This window comes from Podarcis cretensis, assembly GCF_951804945.1.
Source record: "Podarcis cretensis genome assembly, chromosome: 13".
NCBI classification, from domain to species: Eukaryota; Metazoa; Chordata; class Lepidosauria; order Squamata; family Lacertidae; genus Podarcis; species Podarcis cretensis.
This window is the reverse complement of record NC_137182.1, coordinates 42,123,204-42,148,621: the sequence shown is the minus strand read 5'-3', so window position 1 is coordinate 42,148,621 and position 25,418 is coordinate 42,123,204. Positions and strand designations below refer to the sequence as shown.

The 25,418-nt window shown below is 46.8% G+C and overlaps 2 protein-coding genes across 3 annotated transcripts in view; both read right to left on the bottom strand.

The window, feature by feature from the left end:
• Nucleotides 1-5,437: 5,437 nt before the first annotated feature.
• Nucleotides 5,438-25,418, bottom strand: part of LOC307201622 (uncharacterized protein) — a 32,350-nt gene continuing 12,369 nt past the window's right edge. The window contains exon 6 of the mRNA XM_079950901.1: nucleotides 5,438-9,732. Coding sequence (XP_079807027.1) covers nucleotides 7,699-9,732 — 2,034 coding nt within the window. The 3' untranslated portion in view covers nucleotides 5,438-7,698. The remainder of the gene's footprint in view (nucleotides 9,733-25,418) is intronic.
• On the bottom strand, nucleotides 14,945-23,474 carry LOC307201240 (nuclear factor 7, brain-like). 2 transcript variants are annotated; one of them, XM_079950282.1, is made up of 6 exons: nucleotides 22,946-23,474; nucleotides 21,391-21,486; nucleotides 21,059-21,292; nucleotides 20,042-20,064; nucleotides 19,805-19,929; nucleotides 14,945-15,993 (listed from the first exon to the last, which is right to left on the bottom strand). In XM_079950282.1, exons 1-6 carry the CDS (start codon nucleotides 23,291-23,293, stop codon nucleotides 15,443-15,445), a joined length of 1,377 nt encoding a protein of 458 aa, XP_079806408.1. In that variant the 5' UTR covers nucleotides 23,294-23,474; the 3' UTR covers nucleotides 14,945-15,442. The 2 variants fall into 2 exon arrangements, with proteins under 2 accessions (XP_079806408.1, XP_079806409.1); XM_079950283.1 differs by lacking the exon at nucleotides 21,059-21,292.

Genomic DNA, 25,418 nt, shown 5'->3' with positions numbered 1-25,418 from the left:
TTCTTTTCCATCTGGCTGGAGAAAGCTGCTCCTGTTGGATTTCTGGCTGCTGTGGGGAATTTGGGAGGGTGGAAGGTGGTAGCCGTATTGTGGGAAAGGGCAAGAGGTTGAAAGCTGGTCAGCACCAGAGAGAGAGAGAGACTCCTAAGGGTGTGGAAGCAGTTTGTGGTTCTTCTTGGAATTAGCACGGTGTTTCCTCAGGCTAATGAAGAAATTATTTTTTAATCAAGCAATCAGACCAACACAAGCGCTCCTTGAGTGCGTTTAATTGTTTAATTAGCTGGTAGGCAACCTTGCTTGCTCACTGTAGTCAGGCAGGTTGATTTAAGGAAAGCGATGACAGCTGGGATTTCCCAGACCAAAAGACAAAATCCACAGATTTCCTTTGAATATCCCTTCGCCCTGTTCCATGTGCAAAATGAAGAGGTCACATGCGCAAAGCAGGGTCTTTATTGCAGTTGCCCCCAAGATTTGAGAAGCTTTTAATGTCTGGTGTTTCATTGTGTTTTTATATTCTGTTGGAAGCCTGCCCAGAGTGGCTGGGGCAACCCAAATGGGAGGGGTAGAAGTAATACATTTCTTAAGATGATTATGATTAACCTCCTGGAGTTGGGTGGTGATATTGCCACTAATCTGCTATTGTTGGTCCTGTGTGTTCTAATCATATTTTAATTTGACCATTTTATTCTTGTTACATCTGTTTAGTTTACAGTGATCGTTATGGCTACTGCTGTCAATTATAATTTTAATTTCTTACCCACCCTTCGTCCTCAGGTTCCTCGGTGGGTTAAAACACAACATTAACAGCAATCTAAAGACTTATAGTGGGGACGCGGGTGGCGCTGTGGGTAAAACCACAGTGCCTAGGACTTGCTGATCATATGGTCGGCGGTTCGAATCCCCGCGGCAGGGTGAGCTCCCGTCTTTCGGTCCCAGCTCCTGCCCACCTAGCAGTTCGAAAGCACCCTTAAAGTGCAAGTAGATAAATAGGTACCGCTTTATAGCGGGAAGGTAAACGGCGTTCCGTGTGCTGCGCTGGTGCAGGCTCTCCAGAGCAGCGATGTCACACTGGCCATGTGACCCGGAAGTGTCTGCGGACGGTGCCGGCTCCTGGCCTCTAGAGTGAGATGAGCGCACAACCCTAGAGTCTGGCAAGGCTGGCCCGTACGGGCAGGGGTACCTTTGCCTTTACCTTTAAAGACTTATTATTAAAAAATACAACCACATAACATAGGGTGGGACCTGAAAATAAGACACCTCACGTAGCAAAGGCCAGGGTAAAAAGAGATGCAACTTCAGCATTTGCCCCGAACTGTATAAAGAAGTTGCCAGATGGCTGCACCTCTGTGGGGAGGGAGTTCCACAATTTAGGGGCTGCCACAGAGAAGGCCCTCTCCAGGCCCACCAGCCTGAGCTTCTGAGGGTGGCAGAACCACCAAGAAGGTGGGCTTTTAGGTATGTGGGGACAGTCCAGGATTCACAGAAGCCATCCCAGTTTCTGATTTTATCCTGGAATGTCCAGCTTTTCCTTAGGACGTCCCTTCATCAGACTTCATCAGTTCCTTCATCAGTATTGCTTTTGTAGCTGCATCCTAGCTGAAGGGTGTACATGCATACATCTTGGCCGATTATTAAAATCTAATTGCATATAATTAAGAACAACGAAGCATGGAAAGACGTGTCGGTCCCTGTGAAGAAAACCCTTTTTGCATGTTCATAGAAGGGTAGCCAACTTGGTGCCCTCCAGATGTTGAACTCCAACTCCCATCGCCACAAGCTGTGTGGCTAATGATCAGGAATGATGGCAGCTGTAGTCCACAAAATCTGTAGGGCTACCCATTACGAATTCATGGAAATACCTGTCTGAGGGAGGGCGGATAACTCCAGAGAAACCTTGCACTGTATGTAACAGTAGAGAACAGACCCAAAGTTTATGGAATAGGAGAGCCCCAAGACTCAAACCATGCAGAGACGGCAATCCTGAAGTTCAGTAAATAAGAGATGTACACCCAGGTGTGCCCATAAGTCTTTATTACAAGCAAGTGAAAGAGGCACAAACTGGTGAATGAGATAACGCAGTTATGCTACATTCTTAATCGAGGAATGTCTCTCATCCCTGGGGAACAGCAAGCAGATGTCCATTCTATTTCTTCTCAGGGTTTTTGCATCAACATCTTGAAAACAGCTTGACTGTTCAAGAATCTGTGAATGTGTGTTTCAGCTGCTCTAGCTCTCCTGCTGTTCACAAGAGAGGCGTTTTCCTCACCTACCTTACCCAGAATATTGCCCACCTACCTTACCCAGAATATTGAAAAGCTAATTTCTACCTCTCTGAGAGAAAGCGAGGCATTGATAGGCTCACAGCGCTGCCCTCTCTAACCCAGTTGGCTCTCGGTTCCCTGTTCTGGAACCAGTGACAGAACACAGGAGAATCAGGCTACCTCTGCAGTTCCCAACATGGTGCCTGTGGGCACCACAGCACTCTCAAACAACACCCTTGCTGCTCCCAGCTCTCTGCCGCTCCCAGTTCTCAATGATTTTATTTTTTCTTGTGATTTGGTTTGTTGGAAGTTGCTGGGTCTTTGCAGACCGTCGCCTGCTTTTGTGTTTTATTTGTTTACAGGTGTGTGCAGGTGTTCTACCTTTTGTCTGGAGAGGGTGTCATTGTGAGGATTGCCGATTTTTCTTCTGTGAAATGGGCATTTTGTGGAACCAGCAACAGTTTCTTAGATTTCCAAACGTGCCCCCCCCCACTCCAACTAGTGGGATTCACTGTCTTTCTCAAACTTGGGGAAGGAATCAAGAATGCCAGCCTTTCTCTTAAGAGCCTATTCTCTCAGAGATTCCCTTTCCTCCTGGTGTATGTCCTCTGGACAAAGCTGGAAGTAAAGAACAATGCTTCCTCACAACATTTTGTCCTCGCCTCAAGGGCAGAGTGAAGAATAAAGGCCCCTCTTCTCAACCAGAAAGAATTATGTTTATCTCTTTGGCAAGAGGAGGTGGGCACAGGCGTAGTTTTAACAGGTGCACGGCATGTGGAAGATTTGCTTGCCAGAAAGCAACTATTTGGCAGAGAATAAAACAACTAAAGAGAAAAATTCAGAGACTAGTGCTTGGGATTTTTCCCTCCTAAAAGTGAAGGGTGAAAGAATGTTTAGAAGGCAGCAATTAAATGTAATTACCTTTGGAAAGCTGAAGATCGGTAGTTGAAACTCTTCCAAGCACCAATTACAACTAAAAAAACAACGTATCATTTACGTCAGCATTTCAAACAAAAGAAATCGCTGGAGTGATTACCAGTATGTCCTTAAAATATATGTACTGAGTCCACAGTACATATTGGCCCAAATCCAGTTACTAGACTTCCCCACAAATCTGGGAGTATAGGATACTGAACTCAATGGGATTTACTTCTGAATGACATTTAGAGGATTGCAGTGGAAATTCTACTAAAATCAATGCTATTGATTACGTAGCACATGTGTCCCATTGAATGTGCAGGCCAATCCTATACATGTCTACTCAGACCGCATTCGCACAACACATTTCAAGCACTGTAATACTGCTTTAAACAGTTGTGGGTTCCTCCAAAGAATTCTGGGAGCTGCTGTGTGTTACAGGTGTCAAACGTTGTTAGGGAACCCCCTATTCCCCTCACAGAGCTACAATTTCCAGAGATCCCTTGAAGAGGGTTTGATTGCTAAAGGAGGGGAACAGGAGGCAACCTAGCAACTTTCAGGACGCTTAACGAACTACAGCTCCCAGCATTCTTTGGGGGAAGCCATGGCTGCTTAAAGTGGCATCAGAACATTTTAAGTGTGTGGTTTGAATGTGAGATAAGCTCCATTCAGTTCCAGAGAGACATGCAGCTGAATAGCGTACATATTTATTCAGAAGAGAACACGGGTAAGATCAACCATGCAGCCTGATACGGCAGTGATTCACAATTAGCTAAATACCGCAGACCCTGTTTTTCAAAAGCAAAGCCACAGACCTCCTACTTTTGAAAATTTTGATATTTACATAGTATTTTTTGTTATGTGAGTGGTGCCACGGACCCCTTGGGTGGGTTTCGTGGACCCCCTGGGGTCTGCAGCCCACTAACAGGGAGCCACTGCTATACAGAAATTAGCTGCACCAAGCCCAAATGAAATCAATAAGCCCACCAAAATCTCCCCAGGATCAGTTGTCTTTAACAACTAAATTTAATTTGACAGGAACCATTGGGTTGTATCCAATTATTAGTTATTCCCAGAGTAGACCCAAATAAATTAATGGGCATGATTAGGTCCATTAATTTCAGTGGGTTTATTCTGGGTTCTAGGTTGGTAGAACTCAACGTAGGGAAATTAATCAACAATACTAGAACTATTTAAAATGTACTCTTGCTTCTCTCCTAACTGTATAAAATAGTATTATATGTGTGTCGACCGAATTAGACACAATGTATTAATCATTCGAAAGATGTACACAGGTCCCACTATCCTAATACAATGCATTCTCAGGAAATCATTGGTTTGGTGAGTATTTGCATAACAAGTCAACAATTTCCATTAATTCCTATGGGGAAATTTCTATTGTGTTCCCAACCATGGAACTTAAGAGTTCAAAATTACAAAAGAACAAAAAAGCAGGAAAACCCTCTGAAATCCTACAAAAGGCAAATAAGGAAGGGGGAAAATGCTCTCTTATTTGTCTGATTTCTCTCCCTTTTTTTTTCTCCCCTGCCACCATGGTTTCTGGCAAAATGACCATGGACCAGCAAAACACAAAAAAGCAAGACTCATTTAAGGCAACTTATTTGTTTACAGTTTGACACACAGGTCTGGCTGTTTGGCTATCTGAATCTGCAGTGTGTATGGCAAGTTTGGGGACAAATTTCTCATATTTGGATAAGTGAATTTTCGTATGAGTATTTGGATAGTGGGACCTACCGTATTTTTCGCCCTATAGGACGCACTTTTTCCCCTGCAAAAATGAAGGGGAAATGTGTGTGCATCCTATGGGGCGAATGCAGGCTTTCGCTGAAGACTGGAGAGCGAGAGGGGTCAGTGCGCCTTTGTTAGAAGGCTGGCGGGGGGGAGAAGCCTGCTCCTCCCCGTCGCCAGCCCCGCAAACTCGGGGGACAGCGGGGAGGCGCAGCGCGCCATCCCGCTGTCTCCCGACCTGGTTTGGAGGCTGGCGGAGGGCTTCCCCCTCCCCCAGCCCCGCAAGCTCCCAGAGCGATGCCAAAGCTGCACGCAGCTTCGGCATGGCTCTGGGTCCCATTCTGGGGGCTGCGGTCGGGGGAAGCTTGGGCCCCCAGCCCCGCGCCTGGGGGGGGGAATAATTTTTTTCCTTTATCCCCCCCCCCCAAATCTAGGTGCGTCCTATGGGCCGGGGCGTCCTATAGGGCGAAAAATACGGTATGTGTTTTTACATTTAGCTCTGAATGCCACGAACTACCGTAGTGGTTTTCCATTTTACTCAGCAATTTCCCCCTAAGTTACCATATTTTTCGCTCTATAACACGCTCCCAACCATAACACGAACATAGCTTTTAGAGGGGGAAAACAAGAAAAAAAAATATTCTAAACGAAACAGTGGATGTATGATTTTTGTGGTTCATGCTGTGGCCACAGACATGTGATCTGACGGTGAGTTTGGGGTAGCCCAATGCAAAAATCCTGAGGATCCATGTGGATCCGTGCTTTGTAACCACGTTTTTGCACCACTGCGGCCCCAGGCAACAGTGGGTGCGTGATTTTTTGGGTGCAAGCTGTAGACATGGACATGCTATGTGATCTGATGGTGAATTTGGGGTGACCCAGTGCAAAAATCCTGAGGATCCATGTGGATCCGTGCTTTGTAACCACGTGAATGAAGGAACTGTCAATAATGTATGGTATCTCCAATACAGTGATGAAGGAAGGGGGGGGGAGCTCACACTTGTCCTAGGCAAAGCAGCCAACTTCACCCCCCCCTATTAAATATTTGAGGGAGTCATCCTCCCCCCATGCTGATGGGCATTGCCATTCATATAAGGTACCAGTGTGCATGCACTTTGTCTTGAGATCATTGCAGTCTGTGAGATGGGGCTTACCTGTACCTGCCCCCCCCCAATATTTTATTGAAGTTGGAAGAGGGAGGGAGGGAAGGAAGGAAGAGAGATGGAGAGCTCAGATTTGTCCTAGGCAAAGCAGGCAACTCCTATGGGCCTAGGTGCCTTCACCCCCCCCCATTAAATATTTGAGGGAGTCATCCCCCACCCCCCATTGTGGTATGTGAGTGGGGCTTACCTGGCTGTCCCCCCAATATTTTTTGAAGTTGGAAGAGGGAGGGAGGGAGGGAGGGAAGGAAGAGAGAAGGGGAACTCACATTTGTGCATCTGCCTTGCCTCGAACCGGAGCAAAAAGAGGAGGAGGAGACTCAGGGACACGAGCCTTGTAAGCCGCTTTGTTTGAATTTACCGGTGAGGTGCTGGGGGAGGGACGGAAGGGGATGCCCTCTTTGTCCCTCCTTCCGACTCATTGTAAAGAAAGCAGAGTAAGAGCCGCTTACATTTGTGTAAGGGAGAGCCATAGAGCAGGCAGACACTGAGAAAGAGAGGCTGTCTCCCTTTCCCCACCTTGGCTTTTACACGCTGCGTGCAGCTCTTGCTGGCTTCCGAGCTGCCTCCCTTCTCCCACCTCGCCAAAAAGCCATAGAGCAGGCAGACAGGAGGAAGAGAGGCTGTCTCCCGACACTCAGCTGTTGCCGGCTTCTCAGCGAGCCAAGCGGAGGAAGAGAGGCTGCCGAACAGCCAGCAAGAGCGGCTCCTCCTGCCTGCATTCGCTCCATAACGCGCACACACATTTCCCTTTACCTTTTAGGGGGGGAAAACTGAGTGTTATGGTGCGAAAAGTACGGTAATTAAAAATAAATAAATCAGAGGTTTTGTATCTTGGAACAGGAATTAATTGGAGATGTCATGTCCTACTTATAGATGAAGTGGTCGAGAAGGGCCATGAAGAAATCAGTGACAGTAAAATTGACAGGATTATTGGAGGGAAGTGTGCCTCCAAAGAGGAGCATTTCCTCTTCTGCCTCTTGTACGCACATGTTAATATTAGGGAGCATTTCTGAGGAAAAAAGATGTTCCCTGAGGACATACAAGAGGTTATGAGGAGAATATTTTTGTCTTCAACTTTCCACCCATTTAAAATGTCCCTCACACAGGATTTTCCTTTTCCTCTACTACATGGGTAGGCAAACTAAGGCCCGGGGGCCAGATCCGGCCCAATCGCATTCTAAATCCGGCCCGAGGATGGTCAGCGTGTTTTTACATGAGTAGAATGTGTCCTTTTATTTAAAATGCATCTCTGGGTTATTTGTGGGGCATAGGAATTTGTTCTTTTTTCAAAATATAGCCAGCCCCCTGCTGAAAAAGTTTGCTCTACTACATGGGCCTGCTTTCTTCTGACCCTAATTTCCGTATTCACACCTTCTGTGATTCAAAATGGCCACCCCACTTATGAAACAGCTGCCCCACTCCCTCTGCCACACCATTCTCCAAAGCAAGATTATGATGCTACAGGATTCGCTCCCCACCTAAGTACCATTTTTGCCCGCCACCATTTCCTCAGAATTCCCTCCGCCTTATAAGCCCCTGCTATTCCCCTCAGCCTCATGCCAAATTAGTCACACTCCATGTTCCACTGTGGAAGAACCATTTGCCATTCAGGTCTCATCCCCTGCTGAAGGTACCAGCTTGTTCTTCATTGCTAACGGAGCTGCTTCTCCCGCAAGACCAGCAGCTGAGGCCCCTGCCCTGAAATGCGCCTTTTGGTGCCGCGTGTACTGCAGGAGGTATCGGAAGCGCTTCCCGCATTCCTGGCACGCATACGGCAGTTCCCCGGTGTGGATACGCTGGTGCTGCACAAGAGCCGAGCTCTGGCAGAAAGCCTTCTCGCAGCGTGGGCACTGGTATGGCCTCTCACCGGTGTGGATGCGCCGGTGTTGTGACAGCGCTGAGCTGTGCCCAAAACGGCGCCCGCAATCCTTGCAAGCGTACGGCCTCTCGCCGGTGTGGACCCGCTGGTGCTCCAGCAGCTTGGAACTCTGAGAGAAGCCGTGGCCACAGTCCTCGCATCGGTATGGCCTCTCGCCGGTGTGGACCCTCTGGTGTTGCGCCAAGTGAGAGCTCTGCCGGAAGCTCTTCCCACAGTCGCTGCAGATGTAGAGGGTTTGGTGGCGGAGCTGCGGGGCTGTCCCATTTTGATGGGTCTTTTGATGCAGTGCCAAATGCGCCCTCTGGCTAAAGGCGTGTCCGCAATCCGGGCACTGAAAGGGCCGTTCGCCTGTGTGGACTCGGCGGTGCTGCAAGAAGTGCGAACTGATGCCGAAGGTCTTCCCGCAGTCCTGGCACTCAAAGGGCTTTTCTCCGGTGTGGACCCTCTGGTGGCGCAGCAGGGTGGAGCTGAGGCCAAAGGACTTGCCGCAGTCCATGCACTCATAAGGTTTCTCCCCGGTGTGGGTGACGTGGTGCTGGATCAGAGTGGAGCTGAGCGAAAAGGACTTGCCGCATTCCTTGCACCGGAAAGGGCGCTCCCCGGTGTGGGTTCGCTGGTGCTGGGTGAGGGAGGAGCTCTCGGAAAACGTCTTGCCGCAGGCACGGCAGGCAAAGGGGCGCTCCCCGGTGTGCACCCGCCGGTGGTTCAGCAAGTTGGAGTTGCGGTTGAAGCACTTGCCGCAATCGGGGCATTTGTACGGTTTCTCTCCCGTGTGGATGATCTGGTGTTGGATCAGGGTGGAGCTGAGGGAAAAGGACTTTCCGCAGGTGCCGCAGTCGTAGGGCCTCTCCCCCGTGTGGACCCGCTGGTGCTGAATGAGGTTGGAGCTCCGGCCGAAGCACCTGCCGCAATCGGGACATTTGTACGGCTTCTCGCCCGTGTGCGTCCGCTGGTGCTGGAGGAAGGTCGAGCCCCGGGTGAAGCATTTGCCGCAGGTGCCGCACTTGTAGGGCTTCTCTCCGCTGTGGATGCGGCGGTGCTGGCCCAAGATGGAGCTGGTGCCAAAGCATTTCCCACATTCAGGGCACCTGTACGGTTTGTCAGGCGCAGAAGGGGAAGCGGGCGAGGTGACCACGAGGGACGATTCGCAGTTGACGTCCCGTTGACTAATGTCGAAGTCTCTGCCACCATCGCTGACATCCAAGCAGACAACACGGTCCTCTCCATCGTCCGCATCAGAATCAAAGTCCTCAGTGGACTCTCCATCTGCTTCTCCCTCCACCTCTGGAGAGACACTTCGGGTTCCTTCCACATCTGTTTGGAAAGCTTGATTAGGGCTTCCACCGGTGTCTTGGTTAATGTCACCGTCCACATCAGAAGACAAATCTTGGGCACCCTCCTCATCTAGATAGACATGCAGATCATTCTCCCCATCTAAATCCCCATTGGCTTGTGGAGGATCATTCCAGTTGCTGCCACAAGTTTGCTTACACTCAGTGTTTGAGTGTAACTTGATTATTTTCTTGATCTCATCAACGTCCAACTCTGGGTGGGATCTCTGTTCTCCTTCAGCGTCCAAGCCATCACAACATCTACTACGTACATCTTGTTTGGGTACATTTTGTAACCCAGCTTGGTATCTGGTATCCCCACCACCTTCTAAACCATCGATAAGCTGTTTGTTCTCAGCACAACATCTGCCCTCATAGCATCTCCCGTACATATTGACTGAAATGCCCACGTTGCTGGTAATGGTGTGCAGTCACAACTCTAGTATGACGTTCCTCATCACATTGATGCTCCTCACTGAAAGACAGGCACAAGGTACCACTGAAGATCTCCTGGAATCTGGAATCGGGGTGGCCATTTTCTTCTTTCATTAAAGGAGCAGCATATCCCTCACACATGGTCTGCAGGCAACGAGAATGAAAGGAAGCAAAAAACTAAGCTCACATTCTTGCCTTGGTAAATGAGCAGGGTTAGTGTGCAAATTCTGCACCAAGCAGCTCAATTCCTGCACCAAGGTGACCCAGAGGAAAACTTGCTCTTTCAGATAAAGATATACATCAGGGATGGGGGAACCTGTGACATTCCACGTGTTGCTGGACCACAACTGACATCAGCCCTAGACTCCAGAGAGCCGCCACAGGTTCCCCACCTCTGAAATATTAAATATGCATTTAATAGACCTTTGCAGTTGGTCACAGATCTGGGTCAGAAGCACAGTTTATGGTCTTTCCTCTGAGGGTCCAAATCTGGGGCAGGGCTTTCTTGGTGGTGGCTCCAGTTGTCTAGAGCTCACTTCCTATGGCGTGGGGGAGGGGACCCAAAAATCCTATCTCTGCAGACTGAAAAAAGGAGACAGAAATGTGGTATAAATAGAAATAAATTACTTCAATCACTCACATTGTTTTAAAAAAGAAGCTGGGATAGTTCAGTTGGTAGAGCATGAGACGGTGAAACTCAGGGTTGTGGGTTCGAGCCCCATGTTGGGTAAAAGATTACCGCATTGCAGGGGGTTGGACTAGATGACCCTCAAGGTTCCTTCCAATTCTATGATTCTATTCTTTTTAGCATTTCTTATATAGCTGATTTCTTATTTTAGTACTTGTTTGAGATACATCTTGAAATGCATCTTCAAACGAAGCATAAGAACTGTGTATGCTACATATAAGCGTCCCCTGGCTCTCAAATGTTTCTAGTGCTACTCTGCTGCTGAATTTGTCAAATCTCCTGACCTGGAAATGGATGGTGAAGCAATCAGAGAATAGTTCCTCATAGGCCAGGACTCCCTCACTAAGCTGCTGACATCTCTCACAGCCTCTGGCTGCAGTGGCAGATTGCAGGAGGTGCCAGGGAAGCAGAAGCATTATCAACCTCACCCGGTCCTTAGATGCTGTAACTGCAAAAGTTACAATTCACCAAAAACAGCTTCTCTTGCTTCTACCAGATTGCAATGTCCTCCTTGCCTAATCTCACTGCATCTGTCACTCACAGCTATACAGGGCAATGGATCCGCATGACATATTCCTACCATATATAGAAAGGCAATCTCACAGCGAACTTTGGGCTCTCAGTGCAGATGGAAAACAGGGTTAATAGAAAAGAGATCGTTCTCCTCCATGCACAGAGAATCTTCACACCTCAGAAGCACATGGTAATCACACCACAGTCACTACAGATGCTCAACCTCTGTATCCTACAATTGCTATCATGAATTTGGAATTATCTGGAGAATTCATGCCGTTCACAGACTGGGGGGAGGGCAGGGGAATTTTATTTTTCTAAAAAAATAAAAGAAACCCACTCTTTGATCACCCTAAATTGAACCTATGACAACATGTGGTAAAAGGAATTTTGAGAGACAGAATGCAACATGCAGTATGCAGAATCCAGAATGGGAGAAGCCCTTTCCTGTGGTGAAAACATGGACAAAATGTACAAGGGCCCACAAAACCTTTAATTGCCCATGTGTACCTATTTGGGGAAGATGATGGAAGCCAGAGTCTCTTCCAGCAGGTGTTTATATATATAAAGATACATGTTCGTACAGACATAACGTCCACATATTATGTTTTACCTGTGGGAAATGCAGGTGTTTTCTGTAGAAAACGTGCAGGGTTGATACTCTCCTTAAACATTAGATGAGGAATGAAGGAAAGGACGGGATTGAAAAGGAACGATGAAATCAGAAATCCATTGCAATTACAAAAAAAGGAGAAAACTCTACGAGGAAATGAACCATATCTCTGATTTATTCAAAGCATTCGGTCCCCCTTCCTTTATACGAAACTTCTGCCCTCTGCCTTTTCCCCCTGCAATTATTTTGGCGCCTCTGACTCACCCAACGCGCCCCCTGAGTGTGGCTGCTGTTCGCTCTCCTTTGTTGCCCGAGGAATCTTCCCTCTGAGCCCCCAAACCTCTTATGTGTCACTAGGTGGGGAGGGGAGGGGGCGAAATCGAGCTTGAAACAGGAAGAAGTCCATCTCTTTTTACCTTCCCCCAAATTCCTCGCCGGAGAGAAAGCTGGCAGCAACAAAAATCAGTTCCTCTATGATTCCTTTAACTCTTCCTGCCCCAGATTGCATTTCGGATTTAAAACGGTGACTGACCATTCCTCCAGAAGAGGGCTACATTTGCACCAGAATTCAGCCCACTGTCTGTCTGTCTGTCTGTCTGTCTGTCTGGTTTGTTCCTTCCAGACAGAGGTGTGATGCATTTAGCAGATGCATTTCAGGCAAAGATTCAACAGGTGATGGGGTGGTTAGTTTTCAAGTTTTTAATCTTGTTGCTTAGCGCCCTGAGACAGCATCTGTGCTGAACGCTTGCGGGGTAGACATTCAGAAAATAAGTTGATTAAAGAAACCCAAGCTATCCAAATCTCTGCCCTTCATGAGTTTTTAATAGTGCAGGTGTCTTGCAATTAAAAAAACAAACAATTGGTGTGATTCAGTCCAGAACTTAGTATTGGGAGTGTGTAAAAAGTGAGCAGTAACGAAGACAAGAGAGCCTTTCTGCCCATTGCCACTACATAAGCACATCCAGCTCTATAGACATTCAAAAGATAAAGACAGCAGCAGTTTCCAGGATTCTTAAGCTAGGACTGTTTAAAGCTGTATGATACCACTTTAAATGTATTGTGCAGATAGAGCTAAAGCCACATCCGCAATTACAGCACATTTTGTTGTTGCTGTTTAGTTGTTTAGTCATGTCCGACTCTGCGTAACCCCATGGACCAGAGCACGCCAGGCACTCCTATCTTTCACTGCCTGCCGCTGTTTGGTCAGACTCATGTTCGTAGCTTCGAGAACACTGTCCAGCCATCTCGTCCTCTGTCGTCCCCTTCTCCTTGTGCCCTCCATCTTTCCCAACATCAGGGTCTTTTCCAGGGAGTCTTCTCTTCTCATGAGGTGGCCAAAGTATTGTGAGCACTCAGGGCTAATTTCCTTAAGAATGGATCGGTTTGATCTTCTTGCAGTCCATGGGACTCTCAAGAGTCTCCTCCAGCACCATAATTCAAAACAAAGTGCATTAGTGGTGAATTTATACTTCTCCACCTCTAAATCATTCCATGTTATTAGCTGTTCTACAATGCTTCCTCCATGTGACCACATTATTGCCACCTGGAGGGACACTCTTGCGTTATAGCAGGACACACACAAAAACAACATACGTAACACCCTGAAATATTTGTGGTATGAAGAAATATAATATTTTAAACTAAGCAGTAGGACCAGCTCAAAACGTGCAGGCGCGAATGGTATTAAAAGCGTGGTCATGCATAACCAACAACATATTGAGCACAAATCATGATGATCGCTCAATAAAAACAACATCTGGAAGGGAGCTCAGACTGCATACTGAGCAATTCACTTTCTTGGCAGACATGTATGTGAAAGACAGCAGTTAGAAGGGACCAAAGGAGAGACAGAGAGTTGGTGGTGTTTTATTGCTGGAACTGAGATGGCAGCCTTCCTACAGCTGCCCTAGGTGCACTCTGGAGACCAGCATTCTGCCAAAGGTGCCTTTCTTCCAATATGCTTGGCTCATATATTAAAACAAAAATACTGTGGCATCGTAAGTCTCCAGTGCTCTCTCATCCAAAGGATGCTGTGGCAATAGATGTTACAGGTGGACCTACCCAGTGCTTTTTTTCTTTAAAAAAATGTTTAGGGGTACAGTGGTACCTCAGGTTAAGTACTTAATTCATTCTGGAGGTCCGTTCTTAACCTGAAACTGTTCTTAACCTGAAGCACCACTTTAGCTAATGGGGCCTCCTGCTGCTGCCGCACCGCCGGAGCACGATTTCTGTTCTCATTCTAAAGCAAAGTTCTTAACCTGACGTACTATTTCTGGGTTAGCAGAGTCTGTAACCTGAAGCATCTGTAACCTGAAGCGTATGTAACCCGAGGTACCACTGTACTCTTATTTTGACTCAAGAAAAATCACAATCTTTTGGTTCAATTTGGGGAAAATAAATACAGTAAATGGACAAAAGTACAAAGATTCTCAAAATGTTTAGGGGTGTGCATCCCCCTGTGTGTCCCCAGAAAAAAAGCACTGGATCTACCCTGGGAAATTTGCAGTCATCTTGCACAAAAAAGGGAAATGCAGTTGGGGAGCCAATTGCAAAACACAAGTGAATATGCCCTATCTGATGCCCAGACCAACCATCATAACACACTTGTATCTGCATAGACCCCCACATGCCTCAAAACAGGATTTCAGTCCTAAGACACTTTTACACAGAGCAAAAGTTTATTTATTAAGCACTTAGAATGCACTGCAGCTTAAAGTCTAAGGCCAGGACCAGTTCATGGAATCCCTCAGCAGCTGCTGGGGACCAAGAACCCCAACAACTGGGTAAGTTTCCTAGAAGAGGCCACTGGAAGGCAAATTGCCTGGAATGATACACACCCAGAGCCAAGCTTGCCTGTTCTGGTCCTTTCCTAATGCCAGTGTGTTGGGTTATTGCCTCAACCCACACATTCCTACACAAAGAGCAGGTGCCAAGCATGCATCAATACTGCCTTTGCTGAGGCATCTATGTGCTTTCTTGCTAAGAGATGGGTTGGGGAGGGGGATTCAAATCCCAAGTTCATGAAGTCTGAGAAGTACCGTTTTAAAATCACGTTGCTCCTTAGAGGTGGCGGGCACAGTTCAGGGGAAAGACGCCTTCTCCTCCGTGATCCCACTCCAAACTTTGTTCTTGTGCCTCTTTCAAATGGACTTTGTGACTGTTAAGTTGTGGGTGAACATATCAGACGACACAGCGATTCTTCAAACAGCTCTTGTTTATTCACAGGACAGGACAGAACTGAACTGAAGGGTTCAGTCAGCCAGTACAACATTACTGTAACAACTTTCTAAAACTATCCAATCACTGAACGTCACTTTCGATCCCTTATTTGCATAACTATCTACAGTATCCCCCTGCTGGCCCAAGGTGAGAACTTCAGTACATAACAGTAACAGTCCCCGCTACCGACTGCATAGATAGTTGGGGGATAAACCTGTATTTTACTGCAGTCTTTACCTATATTGGGTTTTCCTGTGTAGCTTTTTAAACATAGCAGCAATCTCCAGGGGCTTACCCTTTTCTGCGAATGAATAAATAAGAAACACTACTATTTTCACTGAAGGAGATTCTCTAGGAATGCCTTGTAGATCCATCTGTTCTTGTCTGCTTTTTCTTGAGTTGCTTATGGTCTTGTTATAGCTGTGGCATGTTGTGGGCTGGGTGTTTTGGGGTTTATTTTGGGGTTATGGCTTTGAATTATTTTATTGTTGTTGCACTGTGTGCATTTTAATTGCCTTGGGAGGAGTTTTCCCTTTAAAATAAATACAAAATGTTATTTGTACGATGGGAGTTTAAAGAACCTTCTGCTTACGATATGTCCAGGGCATCGTCCTTGCAAAAGCAGGTGTGAGTTGAGAAAAGAAAAACAGAACAGGAGATGTTCTTTTTCCCTCTACCATAGTGGAAGGTGGCATATTTTTAAGGGGGTTGCATTTTTCCCTGAATTGTATAGCCCAGGGCAAAAATAGGGGAACAACCTCCCTTTGAACCTAGAACTCGCAAAAGTGTAAAGGTGGGCCATGGTAGAAGCATCACAGAAAGACACCAGGCCCCCGTTATAGTCCAGATAAACCCCAACTCTCTTGGGGAAGGATGTGGGGCACAGCCTTTGAGGTGGCTCATCCTTGGCCATAAGCTCCACGCCATTTTGCAGCCGGATTACCCAGTATCCACTACCAGGGGAGGCAGCGATTTTCCCTTTGCGGTTGATAGAAACGCTAACCAGGCCTAAGGTCCAAGAGAGCTTGTCGCCAACTTCCACTTCCCAATAGTGCTTCCCCGAGGAGAAACTCTGGCAACCCAACACGGCTACACAGTAGTTGAACCGCATGGGTGTGTCTGGGACTTCCTGGCGCAGGTTTCCATCCCGGACACAAGTGTAGTCATCTGATAGGACAAGACACGGATGTGCTGTTTCAGGGTCCAGAGTTATCCGGGGGAAGTCTGCAAAATGGTGGGAGGGGGGGGAGGAGGAAGGAAGAGAGCCAATTTTAAAATCAAGTTGTCCTTGCATTTCATAGCAGCCTGATGATGAGGAGGAGGAGGATTATAATATTTATTTTATAAACATCTTTATTTAAAGTTCAATAAGTATATAATTATATGTACACTAAACATGATGAGACATGAATAAAAGAGAAAAAGAAAGAAAAACAGAAACAGAACCCTTGTAGAAAGGAAAGTAAAAGGGGGAGGGGGAAACCCAAAACTGTATACAGTCATACTTTGGAAGTCGAACGGAATCTGTTCCAGAATTCCATTTGACTTCCAAAACGTTTGAAAAACCAAATCGCAGCTTCTGATTGGCTGCAGGAAGTATTTGTACAGTATTTGTAAGAATGAATTCCAAATATCGCTGAATTTGTCCGTGGCAAGGCTGATACTGATGAACTGGAAAAATAAAAATGCAGCTCCCTTCTGCAACTGAAGACTTATACAAGCTTGCAACTGATGATGATTATTATTCCTGTAATTTATTACTCACTTTTCACCCTAAGTACCCAGGGTAGGTTACAACAATTAAAATACACTAGTAAAAACAGTCTGAAACAACTTAAAGCCACAGGAATGGGGGGGCTAATAATATATGGGGTGCATCTTCAGCATTCTCCAAAAGTTGTGTAATGAAGGTACCAGCTGCAATTGTGGGGTGCGACTTCCACAATTTAGGAGCTGCACCAGAGAATGCCAGTTCCTTGGCCACCACCCCACTGAGTTTCTGAGGGTGGTGGGACAACCCAGAGGGCCCCTTCTGCCAATCTTAGGCCCCCATATGATCTGTAGGGAAGGGTCCTTCGAGTCTTGGGAATGGTTCCTACCATCTGAATCACAGTTAGGGAACCTGTGACCTCCCAAGTGCTGTTGGCTCCCTCAGCACCAGCCAACATGAACAGTGGTCAGTGTTAAGTAGATCTACTCTGAAGTAAGACTTATCCAGGGACCACGAGGATCCTCTGGGACTATAGCTTAATGCAGGCACCCCCAACCTGCGGCCCTCCAGATGTTTTGGCCTACAACTCCCATGATCCCTAGCTAACAGGACCAGTGGTCAGGGATGATGGGAATTGTAGTCCAAAACATCTGGAAGGCCGAAGGTTGGGGATGCCTGGCTTAATGTATAAGGAAGGTATAAACTTAATAGTCTGAGATGACAAGAGTTAGGCAACACATGGTGGTTCCCCAGCCTTGCTCTAAATACTAGACGTTTCATGAGCCAGCACTAATACAAACGGCACACCCAAAATCGCTGGATTCAGTGAGTTAAGAGGTCAACGCGCATTCCTCAGGAGCATAACCAGAGGGGCCTGCCCCCCTCAATCAAGTAAATACACAAAAATATTCAACTAAAAGTGGAAATAATCACTGGAAAATCACTGTTAGGTCATTCGAGAAGGAAGTGCTGAAAGGGTTTTCAGCAAATCCAAGAAAGCTTGTTTTCTTCTTTGTAAATTTGCAAAAAGTACTCGATAACTCCCTGGTGTTAATTTTTTTATTCCACTTCCTAGTTTTCAAGTGACTGACGATTTTGATGGATATTTCTGAGCACTTGGGGGTCAAAGGAAAGTAATTTAAAACATCTGTTGTTGAGACATTTCATTCCAAATCTGCTAGACGGAGCCAGACGGGGGATGGTGGCAGGTGGGTGTCCTCCCCTGGCCTTAACATAAATCATAAATCCATTACTCATGATCTGTACCTGACTCATCTTTTTCCTCTACCGTTCTGTTAGGTCATCCCTGAGCCTTATTAGCTCCTGGCCTGATCTTTTAATTGGCTTGGTATACACAGCTCTTCCTAGGTCAGGTCATCACCTAATCACAAAGATCCTGTTGAATGCAGAATCCTTCATTATCTGTTTTCTCAGCATCAGCAACTGGGTGTCCTTTCACTGCTCCCTGACTCACAGCGGAGCACTCTAAGTCATTCCCTCTCGCCTTCTGCATGACCCACAGAATCCTCAGCCAAGCTGAGCGGGCCCACAGAGGCCAGCTGCTACAGGTGGGTTGAACCGTAAATACATAGGTACTCAAGATCTCTTAACTGTTAAGCAGAACTAATCTGTGTCAATCTCTTGATTAGAACACAAGATGAGTGCCTTGCAAGATCAAAAAGCACCTTTGCAAGAATCCTTTGGGAAGCGGTCAGCGGTGGGACAGAGGTTTGGTGTGCAAAAAATAAATAAATACAGTGATACCTCTGGTTGCGAACGGGATCCATCCCGGAGGCCCATTCACAACCTGAAAAGAACGCAACCCGCATCTGCGCGTGTCACGATTTGCCGCTTCTGCGCATGTGCGGTGTCATTTTGTGCATCTGCACATGCGCGAGCGGTGAAACCCGGAAGTAACCCTTTCCGGTACTTCCAGGTCGCCGCAGGACGCAACCTGAAAACGCACAAACTGAAGCAAACGTAACATGAGGCATGACTGTACCACATTCAATTCCTGGCATCCCGAAATACAAAGGGAAAGAAAAATCCCTGCCTGAACCCTTGGAAAGACGCAGCCCATCAGTGTAGACCTGGGGTAAGAAACCTGGGGCTCCTTCCAGATGTTGCTGAACTACAACTCCCCAGCCCCAGTGAGCATGACCAAGGCACAGGGACGGCGAGAGCTGTAGTTTGGCAATGTCAGGTGGGCCACAGGTTCCCCTCCCCTGGCGTAGACATTGCACAATACTGAGCTAGGTTGGCCCATGGTAAAAAGGAGCTTCCTGTTTTCACTAATGTCAGGAACCAGCAGCAGCCGCCATGTGTCCCACACTAGGAACTGGCTAGCAATCCACTGCTGGGAGAGTTTGCCCTACTCTAGGTGAACTAATGCCAGTGTACTGAAAGAAGTAAATACAGTGGTACCTCAGGTTAAGTATTTAATTCATTCCAGAGGCCCGTTCTTAACCTGAAACTGTTCTTAACCTGAGGTACCACTTTAGCTAATGGGGCCTACTGCTGCCGCCGTGCTGCCGCAGCGTGATTTCTGTTCTCATCCTGAAGCAAAGTTCTTAACATGAGGTACTATTTCTTGGTTAGCAGAGTCTGTAACCTGAAGCGTCTGTAACCTGAAGTGTCTGTAACCCGAAGCGTCTGTAACCCGAAGCGTCTGTAACCCAAGGTACCACTGTACTGTATATCACCAGTGTTGAAGCAATGATTCTTCAACATCAACTTCGTTGGACTGGTCATGTTGTACAGATGCCTGATGATCGCCTTCCAAAGCAACTACTCTATTCCAAACTTAAAAATGGAAAGCACAATGCTGGTGGTCAACAAAAGAGGTTCAAATACTCTCAAGGCATATCTAAAAAAAAAATGTAGTATAAACACCGACAACTGGGAAACACTGGCCTGCGAGTGCTCCAATTAGAGAACAGCCTTTACCAAAGACATCATGGGCTCTGAAGATGCTTGAACTCAGGATGAAAGAGAGAAACATGCTAAGAGGAAGGCACGCTTGGCAAAACCCTCACCATGATCAACTCCCATCCAGAAACCTATGTCCCCATTGTGGAAGGACGTGTGGATCCAGAATTGGCCTCTACAGTCACTTACGGACCCACTGTTAAGACTGTGTTCATGGCTTACGAGTGGAAGAAGAAGAAGAAGAAGAAGAAGAAGAAGAAGAAGAAGAAGAAGAAGAAGTAGTAGTAGTCCCAGTGGAGAGGGAATACAATCAGTCTGAGTCAAGATTTGTTCATGCGGTGCACTCAGAAAAGGCAACAATGATGTTTTTTGAGTTCTCCCAAGCATCACCTTTACCTATGCCGAGTGCAGATTTCATTTCCCTCCAAGCGGCACACTGTAGAGGCCCCTTGAACTGCCCAAGGGTCTGTAGAATGGGGCGCATAAGAGGAAGCGGTGGTGTGGCTTGTTGTTGCTTCACCCTTAGCCAGGTGGGAGGGAAAACAACCACACACATACAAGTAGATGTTAATAACTAAAATAAAAATAGGGGTGTTTCTTTATGAATAAGAAATTACTCTTTTCTTCACTCACCTGTTCAGGAGAGAATGTATTCCCTGTGCATGGGAGGGGGGACAAAGGGGAAACACATGTTTAGAACAATACCAAGGAGATTTGAAATTTTAATAATTTCGACCTACTAGAGCCAGGAGTTCCTGGTTTTGCTATTTTATACAAGTACAGTAGCAACAAGCTACCTGCTTAAACGCTCTTCCTCATCCATCTCGCAATCATAGGATCACCCGCAAGGTCATCAGTGAGGCCAAACATCATCAAAACAGAATCCCCACCAACTTCAGCATCACCCCCAAGCACCCGCACAGTTATTCTGTGAACTGCCCTGAGATTTTTCGATGGAGGGCGGGGTTATAAGAATTTTAAGGTCTCAAATATAGGACAAGTATTCATAAATGCACACATATCTAAATATATGAACCACGTGTCTGAAATAGTATGGGAGAGCAATCCTGAAGCCATTTTGAATCTCCCAATGGCCTCAAATATTCCTCTGCAGCAAGGGAGGCAAATGGGGAAAGCCTTCCCATTGTCTTTTTGCTTGCAAATCCTGTCTTAAGGATGTATTTGTGTATGAATAGGGTGAGCCTGTGACCTGGATTCAGGAACTAAAGCATTAACGACCACAAAAGAATGAGCAGACTGCCCGGGTAATGCAATCCGTGACCATTATCAGGTATCCTGGCAAACAGGATTTCTGCTGTAGACCGCCTCCTTCTGTGATGTATGATGTCTTGGGCTACAGGGTGGGCAATTTCAAAAGTCTATATAAGGGCTTGTGCACCATTGTTCAGGGTTTTCCTCCCTCCTGCGTGTGGTGAGTGAGGACCCTGTTGCAATAATTAAATAAAGATCAGGCTTACTAGCTGTTTTTCTTCTCAATATACTCTGGTTGGCCTCTGTTTTCTCCTACCGATAGGGAACCCACTTAAGGACTCTGTACAGGCTCTGGAATACCCCATAAGGGAAAGGGAGCAGTTTTTCTTATTACAGTTCCAGCTGTAGAATCTCCATGGAAGCCTGTTTTCTCCTTACCACTAGGAAGCTTGCAGAGTCTTGTAGCTGCAGGTGGCCCCCGGCCTCCAACAGCAGGTCCTGGCCCAGCTGACAAGACTCCCTCAATGCTCTCAGTCTCTCTTCCATCTCCTGAAGAACGTGTGCCCCTTCCTCCTCCAGCCTCGCCTTGCACGCCTTCTCGTGAGCATAGAGGAAGCGATGGAGATGCTTGTATTCGGTGGAGATGTGGTCATCCAGACTCAGCAAAACTGCCTAGCAACCAGAGAGAGAGATCTAAGCATATTTCCCTCCCAGATATATAAGCTTATTGCCCTCATTAAGTGTCTCCTCACCACCCCAGTCTTCTTCACCTGATGGTTCTGGAGCTTCTCTTCTTCCTCCCTCGTAAGCAGGACAAGTTTGGTCAGGTTAGATTCCATCCGCAAAACAGCCAGAGACAGCTCCTCCTATTCAAGATGGCGAGTGGAAATTAAAAATAGCCGGGGAGAGGAAGCTCTCTCTCTCTCTCTCTCTCTCTCTCTCTCACACACACACACACACACACAGAGCACAAAGTAAATTCACATTTAACAGTAACCTGACCATTCAGAAATTGTCCACACCAGGAAAAATGTCACCTGCTGAATTTGACTGTCTCCAATCGCATGGACCTATTCCAATGGTTCTGTGTGATATAAACTCCAATGAGCAATTAACATCTTCACAAAAGGGCTGGGTGTCCCTTGATGGCTCCTGCTTTTGGAATCCAACATGTATCACTTTGGGGAGCAATAGAGAGACAACTGGGAGGGTATTTTGCCATTTTAATTTAGGCAGACAAACTGGAAGAACTATTCACTGGCTGAATAAAAAGTCACCCTTTTAAAGATATCTGATGCCGATACAGTGGTACCTCGGGTTAGACGCTTCAGGTTACAGACTCTGCTAACCCAGAAATAGTACCTCGGGTTAAGAACTTTGCTTCAGGATGAGAACAGAAATTGTGTGGCGGCGGGGTGGCGGCAGCAGAAGGCCCCATTAGCTAAAGTGGTGCTTGAGGTTAAGAACAGTTTCAGGTTAAGAACGGACCTCCAGAACCAATTAAGTTCTTAACCCGAGGTACCACTGTATAGGAGTGGATTGCCTACTAACCTGGTGGGGGGCTTGATTCCACTCTGCTCTGCTTGTATGTTTGTAAGCAAACATCTCTTACAAAGGCAATAGAGAAGTCAAGCTGTAACCAGATTCCTTGCATGGAATAATGATATTATTTGTGTAGTTCTTCCTAGTTTGCTGCCAATCAGGACAGGTGTTGCTCGTCTGTTTTCTGTCTTATTTATTTGCTAAATTTATATGGCAAATGCACAATCAATCAAACATTTAAAAATAATTCCAATACAGGTGCAAATTGGGGGTGGGGGAGGCAATTGAGGTTTCCAGTGCTGTCTTATCCAAAGGAAACTCAGCCCTTGCTATAAAACACTCGAACATTTCTCCATTCAAGGGAGCAGGGAACGGTTTACAAACCAGCTGCTGGAGTACTGTTAAATGCATGGGAAACCTTTAGAATGTCTTCATTATTTGCTAATAATAATAATAATAATAATAATAATAGCATTTACATCCTACCTTTTCCTCCATGGAGCTCAAGGTAGCATACATGGCTCCCCCCGCTATCTACAACAACCGTGAGGTAAGTTAGGCTGAGAGCCCGTGACTGGCCCAAGGTCACTCAGCGAGCTTGCATAGGTCACTTTGAGATCCCTTAATAATGCTAATTCAGCCAGCCAGCCATAGAAAAGCTGCCAGCCTTTCTCCCGACTCCCCGTTCCCACCCACTGTGCTCTCACGCACCCTATTCATCACTATTACTAGCAATCTGGGAACAGGACACAGGGGGCTCTTCCTGGACTCTTCCCCCCGCACCTTGTACAGCTTTGTGGTCTCCTGGACAGAGGTCAGCGTGCCATTCTGGCGCGGAGCAGATTCTCTGGGCTCGGTGCGTCGACCCTCCTCCGCCTCCCCAGCTCTCATCCCGACGATTCGGTGAATCAAGGTCCCCAGGAGCTTGCACGGTGTGTACCTCCTCTCTGGAAACTGCTCCCGGCACTGAGGACAGATGGGCTTGCTGCCAGGGACTCCCCACGCTGCCTCGATGCAGGCCTGGCAGTAGAGGTGGCCGCAAGGGAGGGCAACCGGCTCCCAGAAGCACTCCAGGCATACGGGGCAGGAGAAATCTGTAACGAGGTCCTCAAAGTGTGTGGAGGAAGCCATGGCGAAGGCAGGTCACTCCTAGGAACTTCAAGAAACTCGGGTCCCAGCCCACAATATTATAGCTGGGAAGAGGACCCCAATGTCTGCTGTTCAGCCGTCTTTCCTCCCTGCCCACCTGCCAAACACCCAGATGTCTCTGCTGGAGTTAGGAGACAGCAATCCAGTGGTCCAAGCTGTCAAGTTGTGGAGCTTCTGGCTAGACCCAGCCACTGCCTGCGCTTGTCAGAAATCCAATGCTGAACTTTGCTCCCATACGCCCAAGATTTGCGCTTATCGCTCACAGGGGTGTGGGTGTGGGAACACAGCTGTTTAGCAACCCACCCTCTCTGCACATAACACTTACACGAAAGTAATGCGGGCTCCCCTCCCCTTTTAAAAAACCAAAACCTGGCTCTACTGCAGTGCCTCTCTGGCATATTCGTTGCACACCTTTGCCAGAAAAGCTTCCTTTGCTACGTTTCTGCACACAAGGCTGCTGCTAAAAGCACAAAAGGGGCCTGTACAAACACTGCCAGCCCTATGCATTTCAGACCAAATGGACTCAGGAGAGAACGTGCATTTGTAAAGTGTGCAGCCCTGCTGTAGAGCTTCATCTGTTACTGGTAAGCAGTCACCTGCTAGGATATGGAAGCACTTGATTAAACAATAAACACCAAGATCAAGTGGAAGATTTTGGAAGTTTTGAATTTGCATGCTATCGGAATAATGGAGCGGAGAGGGGATTTCATGAGCCAGTGCCAACCTAACTGCCACAAACACGTTAACTTTTAATAAAAAGCCTATTTGCCAGGGTGCAGAGAGAAATGTCCTTAAATATGGAGGTGGGCAGAAAGTATTTCAGCAATTTCCTCACAGAGTGCATCCTTATTCGGGATGCATCCCCCTTTCAAGGCTCTGGAAGAGACCCCAGACCCACCTTCCGACTTATTCTGTTTGCCAGCAGCAAGAATCCAGCCTGACGAAGAAGAGTTCTGTTGGACTCTACAGCTTACCCATGTTTTTAAATATTTTGGATGTTTCCAAGGAAGGTTTTAGCTTTTTAAAAACTTTTTGAGATTTTTAACTTCTAACAACCTAACCATTTTCGAACTTTCAAGTTTTGTCTACTTCACCTATTTATAAAGGTTTACCTGTCAGAGTTAGGGGTAGCAGTCCCTAGTCCATCTCTGTTAGATCAGCCTCCAGGTCCTAAGACTGCTAGTAACATTGATTTCTGTAAACCAGGGGCCAGCAACCTTTTTCAGCCATGGGCTGGTCCACCGTCCCTCAGACCATGTGGACTATATTGGGGGGGGGGGATGAACGAATTCCTATGCCCCACAAATAACTCAGAGATGCATTTTAAATAAAAGGACACATTCTACTCATGTAAAAACACGCTGATTCCTGGACCGTCCGTGGGCCGGATTGAGAAGGCGATGGGGCTGCACCCGGCCCATGGGCCTTAGGTTGCCTACCCCTGCTATAAACCTTTGAGGAACATAATTGCCACTATGTGGTCTAGAGCAGGTGGGTAATACGTAGACCCTCAACCATTGATACAGCTCTGGGAAACTTGCAGTACATTGGTAAAGGGATTCTGTCTCCCTATTGTCCTTTAAAAAAGCAAAAACAAAAAGCCTTCCTCTATTATTATTATTATTATCATCATCATCAATCATCATCATCATCATCAAACTGGGTTGTTAAAAAGGAACACTTTGGGGGAAACCAGAAACGAACTTGTGTGCTTGGTTCCACGAATGGTTCAGCAATTCCTGGGCTTATAGCGCATGCTCAGAGGCACCCTGGTCCTTAATTCTTCACAGATAGTTGCCCAAATGAGCCACTGCTTCACACCTGGCTCCAGGAGGTGTGGCATGCAGAACCAGTCGAAAACAAAGCAAATCCCATAAGCCAGACGACTGCCCTAAAAGGTTACGATTGGAACTCTGTGCTGCCAGAAATGGAAGAGCAATACTTCCATCGCTTTGGGCACCAGATGGAAGGGGGTTGTATGTGTTACAGACCAAAATAAAAAATAAAAAATAGTTCAATGGATTAAGCCAAGAAAGCTATGGAAACAAAAAAAGGAAAATATATTTTATTTTCCATATGTACAACCAAGCAGCCCAAACCTCTCCCC